Here is a 16408-nt window from a genome sequence, read left to right as displayed (position 1 = left end):
GAGACTCAAATGCTAGCTAAAGAGGCAAGCTACAACCAAACTGCAGAGGATATGTTTGGTTCCAACGTACGTGACATCCAAATGTTTGAGATATTCCCGTATTTCAAGGACAATAGATGTGAAGCAGCCAATGTACTACCTCCTGTTTCTTCGGACTACCTCTCTTTACAGAATTCCAGTCGGCTGGACACATCCCCCCGGGATGGAATGAGTGCCCTGTAGGGCCAGCTCTTTTCATACTAGGGTCAGGAAGACAACTGCCACTAGCAACAGTGAAGGCCAGGTCCAGTATGCTTTTTAGGTACTACAACCAGCTTTGGCTGCAACAGAACTGCTACTCACATTTAGTGAAGCTCTACTCTACCATATTAGGCCAGCTTGGAATAAACCAACCTCTGCCCCAGTCAAAAACCAGTTGATTGCCAGGTGATTTAGCCGGCCTCTGAGTGTTACACCTTTTTCTTTAACCATCCCGCACCAGAAAGCTTGGTGGTGCACCCCTCGTCCTGCACAAAACAGAACCCTGTAGCTTATCCTATAACTTCTATAAGAATTAAAAGAATTAGAATAGGTAAGTAAGAAGATGTTCTCAGCTGACACTTTTGCGGTTTTATATAGTGCGAACTCAACTAGAAGGTATTACAGTGCTTTACATTTTGTTTTATTAATGATGGGGAGATTAGGTGATTTGCTCAGAATCACTGGATGTTGAAACGACACTCGAACCTGGTTTTTTAAAGCCGGGAAGTTCTGGACGTTACTCCACTTTAGCCCTGAGGTCCATGAAAGTCACATATCTGCTTACCAGGTATATCCCCGCCTTGTGGGACATGGTGAGGCCAAACACCAGCCCACTTAAAGCACCACTTTGCTGAAGTGGTGAGTGAGGGCCAGGACACCTCTGGCCATCCCTCATCAAATTATAAGGGCAGGCCTGGATAGAGTGGACTCTGGCCAGGGCCATGGGCTCTTCCGTAGCCCTGAGGAGAGAAGCATGTCTGCAGTCTACTGTTTTTTCTAGTGATGTGCAGGTGATGCTCATACAGATGCCTTTCAAAGGGGGGCAGCTGTTCTGCAATAAAGCTGACTCAGCCTTGGTGAGATTTAAGGTAGGAAGAGCTACTGTTTGATATCTGCCCAGTTGGAGGGAGAGTGTCTTCCTTTCTGCAGTTCTAGCACCTGCAAATCATTGAAATGGGGTGTGCCCTTTCATTCAACAGGCGCATCCCCAGATCATACCCCCTATTGCCTTCAGTCAGAGGATCACCTATAGATCCTGCAGCACGAGGCAGGGTTGGACAGACCCACACTGCCAGAAGGGCTGGTCTGACTTGTCAGTGTGTGGGTTGGTTGCAGCACATCTGCACCGTTGGGGATGGCAGTATTCCCATACCTCAAGGTTTGGCCGTTCATGGCCATCTCACCACAGCTGGTGTTGTACTATCTAATGGCAACAGCATGCCTGCTGTTCGAATTCAGCTTTTCCATCAACCTGCCCAAGTATCATCTATACCTCTTACAGCATCTCCTGTTCATAGGGGCAGTCTTAGCACACCTTTAAGAGCCTTCTCTCCTCCTTAGAGGGCCCTGGACATTGGGGATATGATTCCAATGTTCCTGTAGAGGGCTCAAGTTTCAGTCTTGGTGGTTTTTCATCTTCTGGGTCTGGTAGCTTTCTGCATTCTACCTGTCACACACACCTGCTAGCACATGAGGGCTCTCCAGTGGTGCTGTTGCAGCATGGAACATCAAATTCCCCCTTCGTCACAGACCAAATACCTCAACAGCAAATTCACTCAAATACATTCATTGGTGGGGCCCATGACACCAATATTCACACTTGATCTGCTTCCCTAGAGGAATAAGCTTCCAAACGCTGACATTTAAGGAATACCTTTACCTTACTCTAAATACGTTGACTCCAATCCTAAGATATTCCCCTCATAAGGCAATGAATCATTTAGTTGTTTTTATAGGTTTAGTGACACAATCATTTATCTACACTTGACATACTAAACTAAATTCTCTTTCTTTAAATAATCGACACAACACATTTGTCAATTAATCAAATATTCTTTATCTAAGAAATATTGCAATATCGTTAGAAATCATCACCAGCATTGCAGAACATCATATTTACCTAATCTGGCTAAAAGTCGTCCTCTAAGTCAGTCAGGTCGAGGAAAAATCTTTATTCAGCAAAGTTACGCCGCAATTCAGGCTCTCAAAGATTCAGGATAACAGCTGTCCAGCAGTGTCACCGTCCTCTCCGTCAGCATAACATCAGGAAATCGAGTTCGTCAAAGAAGAGCGAGTTTTTTTTTTGTTCAATTCCCTACCTACTTTTATAATGAAAATAATGTCAAAAAGTATCAAGATTGGGGTTTTAGAAAGTCCTGATTGGTCGTCTTGGGGTCGAGGGGTAAAGTTCTCATGAAGTCGATATAGTGAAGTCATCGCACCTGCTGGTTCCGGTTTTTAAATTGTCCATTGTGTTGTTGCTGGCGAAGTTCCCGGAGAAACCTTGAAGGGTACATCTTCTCCCGGGGTCAGGTCCAGGCCACTGCAGCTGGCGGCGACGCCTGCGCATTTCACCCAGAACCTCGTGTTGTCAGAGGCAGTCACGTTCAACGTCTCGTTCAGCCATCTTTACTTGGCCGAAATGGGCAACTTAAGCAAAGGAAACACAAAAACGTAATTAAAACATAGAAATGGCTAATAAAATGTTAATCCCTCGCTAATACCCATATGTGTGAGTAATTATCTAGCAGAAAGCAACACTCAAAGCGTTTTATACTCACTTGATAAAGCACAAATCACAATTACATCACAAAAGCAACATGTATCATGCAATATTCTAATTTTCTACTATTAGTATGCATACACAAGTTAGTTTACGATTAGTTTAGCCATGCAAAGTGCAATTCCCACGTGTAATTCTTCTGTTATTATAATTGATAAGTATTTCACTGCAAACACATTAATAGGATTACTATTAGTTAATTATTCAGATTAATATAAACATGCAGAATGGGGGGTATACAACATTTTGAACTACCCGCTCCAGCAGTGCCTCCATCGGCAGTGGTTGCAGAAGGGGGAATCTCTCATCCCACATGCTGCAAAGGTCTTAAACTGGTGGTGGGTAGAGGAGAACCTTGCACCGGGACCTTCACCAGCAGTGGCCAGGGTATTGACTGACACATCCACCTTGGGTGGGGTGCGCACCTGTTGGAACTAGACATCAAGAGGAGCAGGTTCCTGCACATCAAAATTATCAAGTTGTGAGCAATTCATCTGGCCCTAAAAGATTCCCTTCCCTCCTTTCGCAGGTGATCTGTCCAGACCTTTACAGAGAATCTGACCATGATGTGCTATGTTAACAAGCAGGGTGGCATGCAGCCACTGTCGGGAAAGCTCTGAGACTCTGTGCCTAAGCGCTGGTGCATGAAATCTGGCTGGTTGCCAACCATTTACAGGGCTCTCTAACCACCAGAGTAGACGGCGTGAGTTAGCATCATCTTGCAGATCACGAGTGGTGTCTACACCTGGAGGTGGTTCCAAACATCTTGGCCCCAAACATCTTGGCCCCATAGTGTGCTACTTAGGTGAACTTCTTTGCTACTTGTGAGAATGAGCATATTTCTTTGCCCTCAGTGTTCCCTTGCAGATCGCTGGGGTGAAAGTGCTTCAGTCGATGGGGATTTTTTGCTTTTCTATGCATTTCCCCCATACCCTTAATTCCTCAAGCTTTGCCAGGACCAGGTCCAAGGTGTTCTGATCACCCCAGACTGGCCAAGAAGGGTGTGCTATACAGACCTCCTTATGTTCCCTGCTCTGTCTACCTCTTTGAGCAGACACCAATCCCTTTTGGAAAGGCAGGTGCTTCACCCCCCACCACCAGAGCCTTCACCTTCATGCGTGGAGATTGTGCGGGGGCACCTAACCTCCTTTTATTTGCTGACAGAGGTCGTTGACATCATACTGAAAGCTCGGCACCCCTCCACAAATTATGTCTTGCCAAGACAGTGGAATTGCCTTGTAGCATGGCGTACAGAAGAAGATGTGGACCTACTCAGGGCATCCATTTGATGTTTTTTCTTGCCCTCTCTCTAGCCCGGTAAGGTTGTACTGTGGGCACTGGCAAAGGCTGCATTGCATACTTTTCAGCATTTATTTATCTTCCTAGTCTGCTTTCCTTGTGTAAGTTTCAAATTGTCCTCAGATCTTTACAGGTGCTCAAGAATCTGTTCCTCCCTACACCCTTTGTGATGCCTAATGGGATGTTAAACTAGTTTTGCCCCTTTTTAATGGGGCCTCGTTTGAACTCCTACAAAGTTGCTAGTTGAGGTTGTTTACTTTTTGAAACTGTCTTTCATGTGGCCATCACTTTGGTAAGGTGCATGAGCCAATTCACCTGCTTGTAGCCAGACAAATTGGTCTTGAGAATTAAAGTGACATTCCTACCCAACGGGATGACCCCTTTCCACATCCGGCAATCCATTACTCTTTCTACCTTGTCCCTCCATCCCATCTTGCCAGTTATTATGTAGGCAGCAAAAAGGGCTGTCCGGTCCAGAAAAGTACATTATCACGATAGATTGTCCTGTGGTTTAAAATCTGTTATGCCAAGAAGAACCATCGGAGGGAATCTGCACTCATTCCACTAGAGTGAAGACTTCAACTTCAGCATTTGTCCCCAGAGCAGAGATATGTCGGATAGGGACATGGGGCTCCCTTCACACTTTTGAAACATACTATTGCTTGGTCTCAGAAGTGATAACCTGTGGCCATTTTGGTCATTCCATACTACAGCATTTTGACCATGCTTTCAGACCCAACACCTGGGAGAGTGACTTCTATGGCATCTATTCAGGAGGTGAGGAAACTGCAGGTAGACATATGCATGAGCTTTCTGGTGTAAAAACTACAAGCATATTCCTCACTGATCCCACTCAGCTCCCTGTTCTGAAGTATGGTTTCAAACCACTGGTATTAATAAGGTTCCAAGTTAGTTTATGGCACTGCACATCCACTGTTGATCTGATGCTATCCAACACTCTGCCTCTAAGGGCTCAGGAAAAAATGGATAAGGAAATGACATTGGTGCATTTTATGGCTTCTGTGACGTCACATCTGTATCTCTTCCGGCACTGAGATGGGACAGTGCCGCCTACTGGCAGAGGATATCTATAACAAAAGTTTCAGAATCCAGTCTAGTGCCTGGGGATATTTAAAAATGTGGAATCTGCAGGTAGGTGAAGTACCCATCAGAAAGATAGTTACTGAAGCTAAATAACATTTTCTTCAAGACAACATTCCATTTGTTAGAAACATCTTGTCAAGAGAGTAAGGTGGAAACATTTTGAAAGGTATTCTGCATTTGGCCAGTGAAAGGGTTTTTTGTGTTTCTCTGCTAAAATAAGTGAGAGTCTAATAAACACGATGATTATTAATTTAATTATTAACATTTAATTTTGTTATATCGTTAAAACAATTTTGCCCATTGAATAAAAAGGGCTTAACCTACAAAGAAAACTCACCAAATTAAATTTGCAAACGCACACATTCCGCAAATTTTAGAGTGCCATATTAAGGGGAAACAAACAACTGATCAGAAGGGAAAGGATTATGTAAGATTTGGAGAAGGACTAAAAAAAAAAGTTACTTATTAAAAAGCTTCAAACACACAAATCTCCAATCTTATGTCTACTGTATGAAAAACAAACAATTAAAGAACAGAGCCGGAGGGAAGTATTTGACGAAGGAATGAAAAACAAAAGAATGGGAATGAGCAAAGTGATGAGTAAATGTTGCAGAAAATGTGTCCTATTCTTCAGCTTGTGTCTTGAGGGTAGTTCATTCAGCATCTTAGTTGACTGATTTTTAGGTCGAGCATTCGAGACCTCTTGTATATACTTTAGTATATACTTATTATATACTTATATGTGTATGTACTTTGTGGGCTCTGGAGATCAGCCCTAGGACTTGTCTGCTTACGCTTAGGGACTTTTTTTCTGTTCAACTGCCTCTATTTAACTGTCTTGATAGAAAACGACCAGCAGAGGTCGGTAAAATACCAGAATTGCTTTCTACTGAGGGACTTTATTTTTTTTATTTTTCTGATAACTGCCTCTATTTAACTTTCTTGATAGAAAACGACCACCAGAGGTCAGTAAAATACCAGAATCACTTTAGCATTCTCTAGAATACAGTCCATAGAAATTGTCTTCCACGAGCACCCGTAAATAATATTTTTTTTAAATCTTGTATTTTCAGTGCTATGACCAATAAAGGCCCTTATTTTATATTAAAGGCAGAGCTTTGGAGTACACCATCTCCCACTGAAAGGCAATATTTCTCTCCATGTGTTCCCATACCTGGCATGTCACGGAGTTTGGCGCCTACTTTCCCTCCATGTTAAAGAACAGTAGATGTTTCATTACCCAGGCTAATGTGCTGCATAGCTAAATACATATAAGGTCCCAAAGGCGAGACCGATTGCATTGCAAATGCTTGTTCCAGTTGCCTCAAATATAGTAGACTCGAAAATGTTTGAAATGAGTGCATAACTTGTGGGTGAATTTTGAACCTATATGACAGCCCTCATGATCAGTAGATGTCCTTTTACTTTCTAACATATCTTTCTTTCCCCAGGATGAGAAATACTGGAACCGGCGGTACAAAAACAATGAGGCCGCCAAGCGCTCCCGCGATGCCCGCCGCCTGAAGGAGAACCAGATCACGGTGCGGGCCGCCTTCCTCGAGAAGGAGAACGCCGTGCTGAGGCAGGAAGTGGCCAACATCCGCCAAGAACTCTCGCGCTATCGAAACATCCTTTCCAAGTACGAATCTCAGCATGGAACCTTGTAAACTTTGGACACGCTTGGAACCGAGCAAAGAAAAACAAGGATACGACCTTTCTCTTTTTTGTATCTTCCCTCCTGGCTCCCCCCCTACGTGGGTGTGCACGAATAAACACAATAGAGATCTCCCCTTTCTCCCACCTCTTCTCCAAGGATGCGGTTGAATGGCGACGAGGCGTGGATAATCCCAGGAGTGCATCGGCACAGCAAGCATCATAAAATGGCAGTCGAAAACCACAGGAGCACAGTGGATTTTAGTCTCAGATGGACTCCTGCAGAGCCAGGATTTGGCCATGGGCTTCACACTGCCTTCTGTGAGGACTGTGACCGAAGGCGCTGCTTGGTGTATGTGTGTGCTGGTGGACACTGAGTTGCATTCCAGTTAAACAGACTTGAAGCCGCAGCGGTGGCAACATTTTGGACGGGGAGGGAGGGTAAGCACTTTTTCGTCAATAAGCACAGAAATGACGATTGCCAACATGCACGTCGAGTAAGTCAGAGTACAATAACGTCTTGGGCACATTACCATCCTCCCACCCTCAATATTCCCATTGCCTAGTTTTCTAAATGCATAGGAAATCTGTGAGCGAGCAAATCATCTCTGTGGAAACCTCCTGCCAACTGATGAGATGCAATGTTTGTTTTCCTGAAGATTCCAGCCCATCTACCGAGAGGCAAATTCTGTTTTTGATCTTGGGAGAGGCCTGTCCATCAGCTGGCAGGGAAGCTCCCTCAAAAAGATGGGACATGTCTATTTGACTTAGATGATGCCTATGTTTTTGGCAGGCTCCTGCAAATTAAGCAAGAGCTGAACCTCTGTGCTTTCAGACTCCAAGGAGCGTAGCGGCTAGATGATTCCTTAATCTTCAGGGATAACAGGTGCTCAAGGGAGGATTAGCTTTATCCCTCCTGGTCTCTTGCATTTGTGCAGTGCTTTTTATATTCTGTGCGCGAGTGAGAAAATAACTGTCACAATCTCTGGGGTCTGCCCTAGATTTGTCAAGTTGGTGCGAATTTAATGACAGAGGGAGAGATGCTTTTTTAAATGCACTTGCCACTTATGGCATGTCAATATATTTTGGAAATGTACATGAGCTTTCACACACCTATCCTCACACTCACACACATGCGAAAGCCCAAATGGCTCTGTGTTCTGCCTCGCAGACACCGAGTCACGGAGCACATAAATCCCATCTAAGGCCTCACTCAGTATTCATCAACCAAGCACCGAGGCTGCACATCCTCACACTAAGGGTCTGAAAAATCCCAGGACTAATTAGAGGGTGTGTAATATAATCCCAAGTGACATGGACAGGGTTCCTCTTTGAAAAGTTTGTAGCATGGGCGAAAAAACCTGTTGGCAATTTAACAGACTGACCTCAGCCGAGAAATTTGTGACAAACCACAGGGAAGCAGCATGAATAATATTCCACCCTGTTGTCTAATTTTGGTTCCTGTTCATACGTAGTGGCTGTGGTATGGGTGGCGCTAAATTGTGGGTTGTGAAGAAGGTAATGGCACAATGGATGCTCAGGAAAATCTACGTAACAGAGACCAGTGTGAGTGCCAAGACAAGATGGCACCAAACAGCATTGTTTGTGGTAATCCTTGATCCTGCCCTCCAAGCACAGTCACCATTCCTTGCCTCCTGCTTTCCAGTGAGGGCGGATTGGGTGGGGCATTTTTTGCTAGTGGCAGAAATCAGATGAGGCCCAATTTTATCTGTTCCCAAAACATTGAAAAGTATGTGGCGAGGATAGATACATACCCTACAGACCAAGGATATGATAGAGACTAATGCTGACATGTATTTTCATTGCAAGGCAATTTTAACCAGTCCTCGAAAGCAAGGCATAGCAACGAGGGCTTTAAAGATGGTGAAAGCAAAATTGTGAATTTGTCTCAAAGGGTGCTGAACGGGACAACATTTATTTGTTTCCATTTTTTAATACCAAATTTGTAGGTTAATTTTTCCCACGTTATCTGCCACCCCCAGTTTTCCAACTTAGCTGGCAGTGCGTATGGCACGTCTTCCACTCTCGGCCTTCACCCACAAAGGGATCTGGAAAAGAGTTGCCCCGGTTTGGTAGACCTTTCCCTGGCACAATGATAGGCCATGAATTGACATCAGCTAAAAGTTACGTAGAGATAACAATAAAAAAGAAAACAGGACCACCAAGCCTGACAATATCCCTACCTGGGGCAGCAGCCAGAAACCCACCCCTTAATTTATTGGCATCCCATTAAAGAGATGTCTCTCCTGTACTCAATAGCACTGAGGTGGTAGCATCCCCAGATAAGGAAGAAAAGGTGGTGAGCACATACAGGTTACCGAAAATCCAAATTCAATCTACTTTCCTTTATCAGAGATACCAGAAGTAAATATCTGAAAATAGAAGATATTACCTGGCCTGATTGGTTCATCCATTTCCAATCCTGAAAGCCCACAGGGATACTGAAATGCAGTGCGTTAAGTACTCAATTAGAAAAAGTACGTCTTCCATTTCATTTTGGCATCTCTCATTAGGGTGAGCGCAACCGCCATAATTAACAGTGATCGCTATTGGAACTAGTCTGAATGGAAAACATAGGTCCCTAGTATCAAGGGCCCTAATGAAGCATGTTAACAATAAAGTGCCTGTCCCTGGAGATGAGCGACAGTGGCAGGTATGTGGGAGTGAGGGCTCCGATGATGGACAGGATCTCCTGCTTTGCAACCCAGACTTGGCAACGAGGAGTTGGCGTGTATGAGATGCATTCACCTAAGGTGTGGGTGGAGGGTTGAACTGTCCTCATCTGAACTTAGCTTGCTGGATCGGTCCCCAGTAAATGTTGTTTCCAAGCCTTGGGTGCGGTTCAGGCACGCCCAGCGCTCTTAACGGAATACCTCTTGGCTCAGTCCTCTACTAAAGAGACTTTGCAGAGTTGCTGGGCCCTTGTAAGCCCACTGTGTATTCTAATGTGAAAATAAGAGACACAGCTTTATCTCCAGTGGTTATTTGCGATGGCGCTCCTTAAGAAAGACTACCCTCTTCAAGTAATACTATATCCCAATTGATCCAGTGTGCCCACATGTGGGGCAAGCATTGTCAGTGTTTTAGCAACAGGACCCTAGAGACATTTATGTGTTGTTCTCTGAAAACAGTCATTAGTAGGAGAACAATTACAGATATCCCCTTATCTGCCATAGACCTATTTATCCTCCATGAACATGTAATACACTTGTTAGGTAGTGCCAACAATATGGCCCTATGGGCGCATGCAAAAAACACAGATGACAATATAGCCAACTTCACTGTACGCCTCTTTAGATCCTCTGTGCTGCTAGAGCATTAGTAAGGACAGAGCGACAGACAACAAAGAGGCTGGTCACCTTTTTTATTTGTGTTTTCTATTAGGGTTCTGCAAATATTTTGTCGCGATGAGACCATTTTGTCCCAATTCTTACTCAAGTGGTGACAGCCCTTCTGAAAAAAATGAAATCACCCTACCTTAGTCTTGGGTTATATGTAATACCTATGTCCACCAGAGTGGTAGCAATACCTTAGCAAATAACAAATGGATGCCTGGAGGAGGGATGAGAGGGCATTAGTCTTAAAATCAACCAACAATTACTGACCAGTCCCGGGATGGGATTTGGTAAAATGCCACCACACTTCAGCTAAGCATGCCAAAATGAGAAAAAACTTGGTAGGTTCTGGCCCACTTCAATCTGGATAGGAAACACTCTCCAAACAGTCTTTCTGGATGTTGAGTTGTTAATGTTTGAAATAATTTTCCAGCCTGAGACATTTGTGCTATGATTTCTATTAACAGTTTGTTTACATGCGACCACCCTACTGCCCATTCAGAAGCTCTAGACTGTTGCTATCAGTCAGTTCGGGTGTGGCTCATCTAGCCAAGATTGGCTTCTTCTGAACCTCACAAACAGCACTGTGGTGAAAAAAGTGTGCAGTTTAGTAGTGACACTGATAAAAACAAACGTTACTTACTTTATTATACCATTTTCCACGAGGAAAAGGAGGCACAACAAAAATGGCATGACAATGAGTGGATAGGGATGGCTCACCGTGCTTAGCGTATGTATGAGGGCTGATGGGGCTGCCTTGGCGGCGCTCGTTATATCATATCCTGGTCTAGTAGGGTAACCATACCTTTAGGAACCTTATAAAATTGTATATTTATATATGGAAGAAAAGTCTACCTATTTTTTGGCAACAATGTTTTTGATAGTCTGGGATAGAGAAGTATTTTCATAAGAGTTGCTACTACACAGCTCAGGTTAAGCAAAAGCATCATCTTGGGGAGGCTGCGCCTTCAATCTAGATTCCAACAGCTTTCTTAATGGCCTGTGTACAGACACATAGAATAAAAAGCCTCAGAGTAAAGTGGTCAAGGATGTGTTTAGATGAGCAGGCGTTGACGTACATTACACCTTCCGGGTTAAAGGTCACCCACATGGGACTGCTTATCTCCACTGAGTCTTTTGCTTACTATCACCCAAAGAATACTGCACTTTATCTGCCTGGGTTTCCACCACAACATTTTGTATCTTGTCTTTACTACATTCTGGTTCGACCTAGCTTCTTCACGCATAACAAGTGGAAGGATAGTTAGCCAAAAGTATTGCCTGAGGAGCAAATGGGGTGCCAATTGCAGCTTCGTATTCTGGGTGACCTTGGGAGTGGTCCAAAGTAACTTGAGAGGTGTGTTTTCCCTTAAAGAATGCTCCCATGCTTTAGAAGTTTATAAACTATATTGTGGTTCACTCTCTGCGAATAACACTGAAATTTTGAGTTATCAGTTGTCAAGCACACGTAGTTAATCTTTTTGACTGCATTCCCCTGATAATATTGCTGCATTAAGAAAGGGAGACAAACAAACTACAAGTACCAGAATGCAAAGAGAAAACATTGATTAACTACTACACCTGACATGGAGTAATTTCGGAGCACCAACTTTTCAGATTTTGTAATGAAAGGTTTAATTATCTAGCAGAGAGAAAATTGCATAACTGATCTCTTTGCCACTGGTTTAAACCAGCACAGAGTCCTAGGAATTAATTGCCCTCTCCTGCTTTCGTTATTGGGGGTCAGACAAATGAGTATTCAGTTTCTTTCTTGGTACAGCGACACAGTGGCTCCTGTCACCAGGTACACCATGTTTCTAGCCTTAGGCTTCCTCTTTACAAGCCACTGTATTGTGGCACTTGGGCCCAGTTGGTTTCATTGACATGAACCGAGACTACAACTCCCAGAATGCTTAAGGGTGTCAAATGACAGCATAGAGCTGGAAACATGGCTTCCGGGTGTAACCTTTGCTTCGTAGTAAGTCGACTCCATGTAAACTCTGATCAATGTAGGCCGTCTTTGAACACCTTTAATGGCAGCCTCTAGGGAGAGTCCAATCATTAGATGAACGTAGAGCCTGTACTCCACACTCACTGTTGGGTGCTAGGAAGCTTACGGTGCTGTGGAGGGATCTAGGACACAGTGCTCTCAATCATCCACTCTCTTGAAGTTTCAAACACAAGTACACATGCGCACTCACACGGTTTCTGAGAACTTTTTAAACAGAAACACAGTGGTCTCCATAATGAGTGCCTTCCTAAATTCACAATACCTAGGCAAGCCAGGGTTTGGCCAGAGCTGTGAATTTATCGGAGAAACTTGACAGGCAGATTTTTCATTCGATAAATTTCAGCAGCAGAAACCTTTTGGAATTTAACTGGTGAAAAAAACCTAGTAAATCACAAGATATGCAAATGTTGGTTGTTTTAAGCACCTAATTCCACATGTTGTCCCAAGTTTTGGAGGGCATAACTTGTAATTGCCATGATTTGTTTTATCCGATACATAACCACACCATGGTATTGTTATTCCTCAGATGTGATAGATGACAATGTAATAATGAAGTACTCATAATCGAGGCCAGTCTGTCACGTACAATTTTTAGCGCGGACACTTTTATATCTCCTTTTGTATCCAGAACTATGGGGTGGGGCAGTGTTGGCCCACAGCAGCGTTAAGTAGTGGTATAGTCAAACTGGTTTATTCTGGAATACGTCGTCCCATTGTGCTGCTGAGAACCAGAATTACACGTGGAAGACTGACGCGGGCTTATGCGAAGAGAGATGTGAAACTTCATGCTCAACCTGTACCGAGGGACTAGGGGTACCCAGACGCATGTAAACCCCTCCCCAACAAAAGCACGTTTTCTAAAGTTGCCAAAATGTGGTTATTTTTAGCACAAACAAAATATATTTAAGAAAAGAGCGGAAAATATATATGAATAGATATAAATATATATTTATTTTCACAACCTTGTGAGAGAGATGTTTCCTTTACACAGAGCAATAAGGTAAACTGCAGGGTATGCTATATATCGAATTGTCATTGTGGGTCTGATAGAACAACAGTTGGAGGTGATGAAATGGACTTTGAAGGTCAAAGTAACAAAAAGCATCTTTTTTTCAGTATACTTTTTGGGGAGAAGGCGGGTTGAATTTTTGGGGTTGAATCTGTGTATGGCGGGTGCAAGGAAAATATGGTTAATCTAAGTTAGCTATACTGAGCCAGAAGTGAGATTTCACATTAGGCCCCAAATTGTAGTGACAAAGCCTTCCAGGTTATGAAAAGACTAAAAAGCCTAATAGATATGGCTTCCTTGGACCTAATCTTCCTAAATTGAAGCAGTTTTGGAATGAATGCGCGAATGAATGTCATTCTTGAGACAGCAGTGCTAGGCTCATATCCTGCACTGCACAGACCAAGAGAATGGATTAACACACACAGCAGGCGTGACATTGTTATTGAATGTGTGGCATCTCTCTACTGGAATTCCAGAGAGCACTCAAGTCCTGGATGTTCTTCTGAGTCACCTGAACCATCATGACCCTCAAGTGCCTGGATACCCTCGTAGGTGATTAGCCGTGCCATATAAATCCACCTCAATGTTTGATTGGTTGGTTCAGCCATCTAACACTATCCCCCTAGGGGCAAATAATATGGTATTGGATATCCTTTTGCAATGACAATCTCCAGATATAGGGTGTTAAAGATCTCTGTGCAGGGAGATGCTCTCCCGTCAGAGGTTTTTGCAGGGCACGGGTCAAAAAATCATATACATTTAGTGGTTGACCTTGCTGGCTGCAACATTATAAATAAACAGTGAAAACTCATGGAATGGCCAGGACTCAAGTGCATGGATTGAGGCAATGTGCTGGCTAAAGCAAAAACTGTTGTGAAACTACAGAGGGATGATGAAAGTAAAGAAAGCAGAAACTGCCAGAGAGAAAACAGCCTCAGAAATAGTAACCAGATTTGAATTGAAGAGGGAGCTTATACTGAGATATCAAGCTGCCCCATAACTATTGTGTGCGGTATAGATCACATTTTCTCATTACAAATGTTGATCTGTACTACTCGAATGCAACAAAACGTAGGAGTTGGTTTGGTGCCATGAGTCATGTAAATAAACAGGGCAAAACGAGAATTTTGGGGCATTAATGAAAAAAGGTGTAAAAAAGACAAAGATTACTTAGGGGGTGAAAATCCCACAAGGTCATGAAAAAAAGATGCTTTTTCTTATCACTGCTTAAAAAAAAAAGTTCAACATTTTGCCTACTTTTTGACTGCTCTCCCGTGGCATTTAAGAGTCCTTGATAACTTAAAAAGAAGAAAAAAATACTTGTTGTTTGCATTTTTGTACATTTTGCAATAAATAAAAGCCTAGAATAAGTGTATTGGAGGCGAAGATGTGCACTGCAGGAATTAAAGCCTATGCGTTTTAGTAAGGTTTAATGAGAAATAAATAATGTATTCTTTCAAAAAACAACACAAAAAAATGTCAAAAATTAAAAAAAAATATTTCAACAACAAACAAAATGGTGGATGGTGATTATTTTGTGAAGCATTCTTTTTTATGTATGTATCTCCTGGGATCTCCTCATGTCAAACGTGATTGTGATTTCTCTTTCCCATGTCTGAGACCAGAAGCCTGTAAGGATTCTTCTCAGTGCTGTGTGGTAGCTATGATTGTCTACTAAATTATCTTGTTGGCATGCTTCGATGATCTCAGGGAAGACCAGGCCTCCTCAAAGCAGTCATAATTGCAATTGTAAGGCCAACATTCCCATTAATGTGTGTGTGAGTATGTTCATGGACTGGCGTGACTGCAGCAGGTGCAGGTTTTGTAGCTCCTGACAGGCCACATGTTGGAGGCCTTGAGAGACGACTAATAAGGTATCTTCTTCAGGAAGGTAGTGATAGCAGATGAGATAAGGATGTTATTTGCACCGCGCTAACTTGGGGCAAACTGGGATTTTCGCTAAATTCACCCAGCGGTATCTCACTCAGAGGTATATTTGTCTCGAACTGAGGCTGAAATCACAAATTCATTACCTTGAATTGAGAGTGAAGCAGATTTTTCCCCAGAATAACAACAGAGAGGAGTGGATTGCAAAACCATAAGGATTTATTGAAAGCAGGTGTGGCAAGCACAGGTAACAGCGGTGTGGCGGGGCAGGAGAAGTGGACAGACGACGGGAAAGGGAAAGTATAAAAAATAAAACCACTTAACTTGCGCTTGCCGACTCGGCAATGCAGGAGCGCAAGGTAAGTGTTTTTTTGTTTTTTTAAATTTTACTTTCTCTATTCTGTCGTCTGTTCACTTCTCGCCCCGCCCCTACCCTACCGCTGCTACCTGTGCCAGCCACGCCTGATTAAAAGATTAGTAAGGTTACAATCTCCAATTATATAAATTCGATAAAGTACATAATCACCTGAATACTGCATGCATGAATATAATCCAAGCAGCTCAATTAGTGATGTAAATATTGCATACTGAAAGACAGCATAAACAAATCAAAGCACAGAATCATTTCAATAAAAGATACTCCCTAAATCTGAGCCAAGGTTGTGGGTAAGTCACAAAAATTCAGAAGCAGCTGGTGTCAGCCAGCACAGAATCGAAATAAGAACCAGATACACGATCAAATTAGATGTAGAAGAAATGTATTTGGTCTTGAGAGTATCTCTATTAGCAAAACAATACGGATCATTGGACTCAAGAGAGGAGAAAGGACATCCACCTGCAAAGCTGGACAGGGTCAAGCGACCTAACTAGCTAACAAGCTTCACACAGTTAAAACATGAAGATGCATCTAATCTCACAGATTCCCATTGAACAAGACCAATCAAAACTCTGTGTTCCTTCTGCAATCGGCATCGACCTCCTCACCGATAACGCAATGCTAACTTCTCTCATTGTTGCGACTTTCACGATATCTCACAAAGGAGTACTCACCTCCTCTCCTTCTCACATGCTGGTGCTGGGAACCATCGTCCAAACAAATTAATGGCTTTGCTACGACCTTCAAAATGTAAGCCAACAAAAATAAAATTTCTAAACGAGAACACAATGACATTTGTGTCTGAAAACAAATTAAGGGTTATGCACAACAAGCAAAAACATATCATATATTTAAAAAAGAAGTGAGGCACCTAGGTCCACCTGTGAACTTTAAAAGCACATCCTAATTG

At 43.0% G+C, this 16408-nt stretch overlaps 1 protein-coding gene across 1 annotated transcript in view; it reads left to right on the top strand.

The window, feature by feature from the left end:
• The window catches only part of DBP (D-box binding PAR bZIP transcription factor), a 112782-nt gene extending 98030 nt beyond the window's left edge, over positions 1-14752 (top strand). The window contains exon 4 of the mRNA XM_085616526.1: positions 6658-14752. Coding sequence (XP_085472652.1) covers positions 6658-6873 — 216 coding nt within the window. The 3' untranslated portion in view covers positions 6874-14752. The remainder of the gene's footprint in view (positions 1-6657) is intronic.
• The last annotated feature ends 1656 nt before the right edge of the window (positions 14753-16408 follow it).

This window comes from Triturus cristatus, chromosome 7 (genome assembly GCF_964204655.1).
Source record: "Triturus cristatus chromosome 7, aTriCri1.1, whole genome shotgun sequence".
NCBI classification, from domain to species: domain Eukaryota; kingdom Metazoa; phylum Chordata; class Amphibia; order Caudata; family Salamandridae; genus Triturus; species Triturus cristatus.
This window is presented reverse-complemented; position numbering and strand designations above follow the sequence as displayed.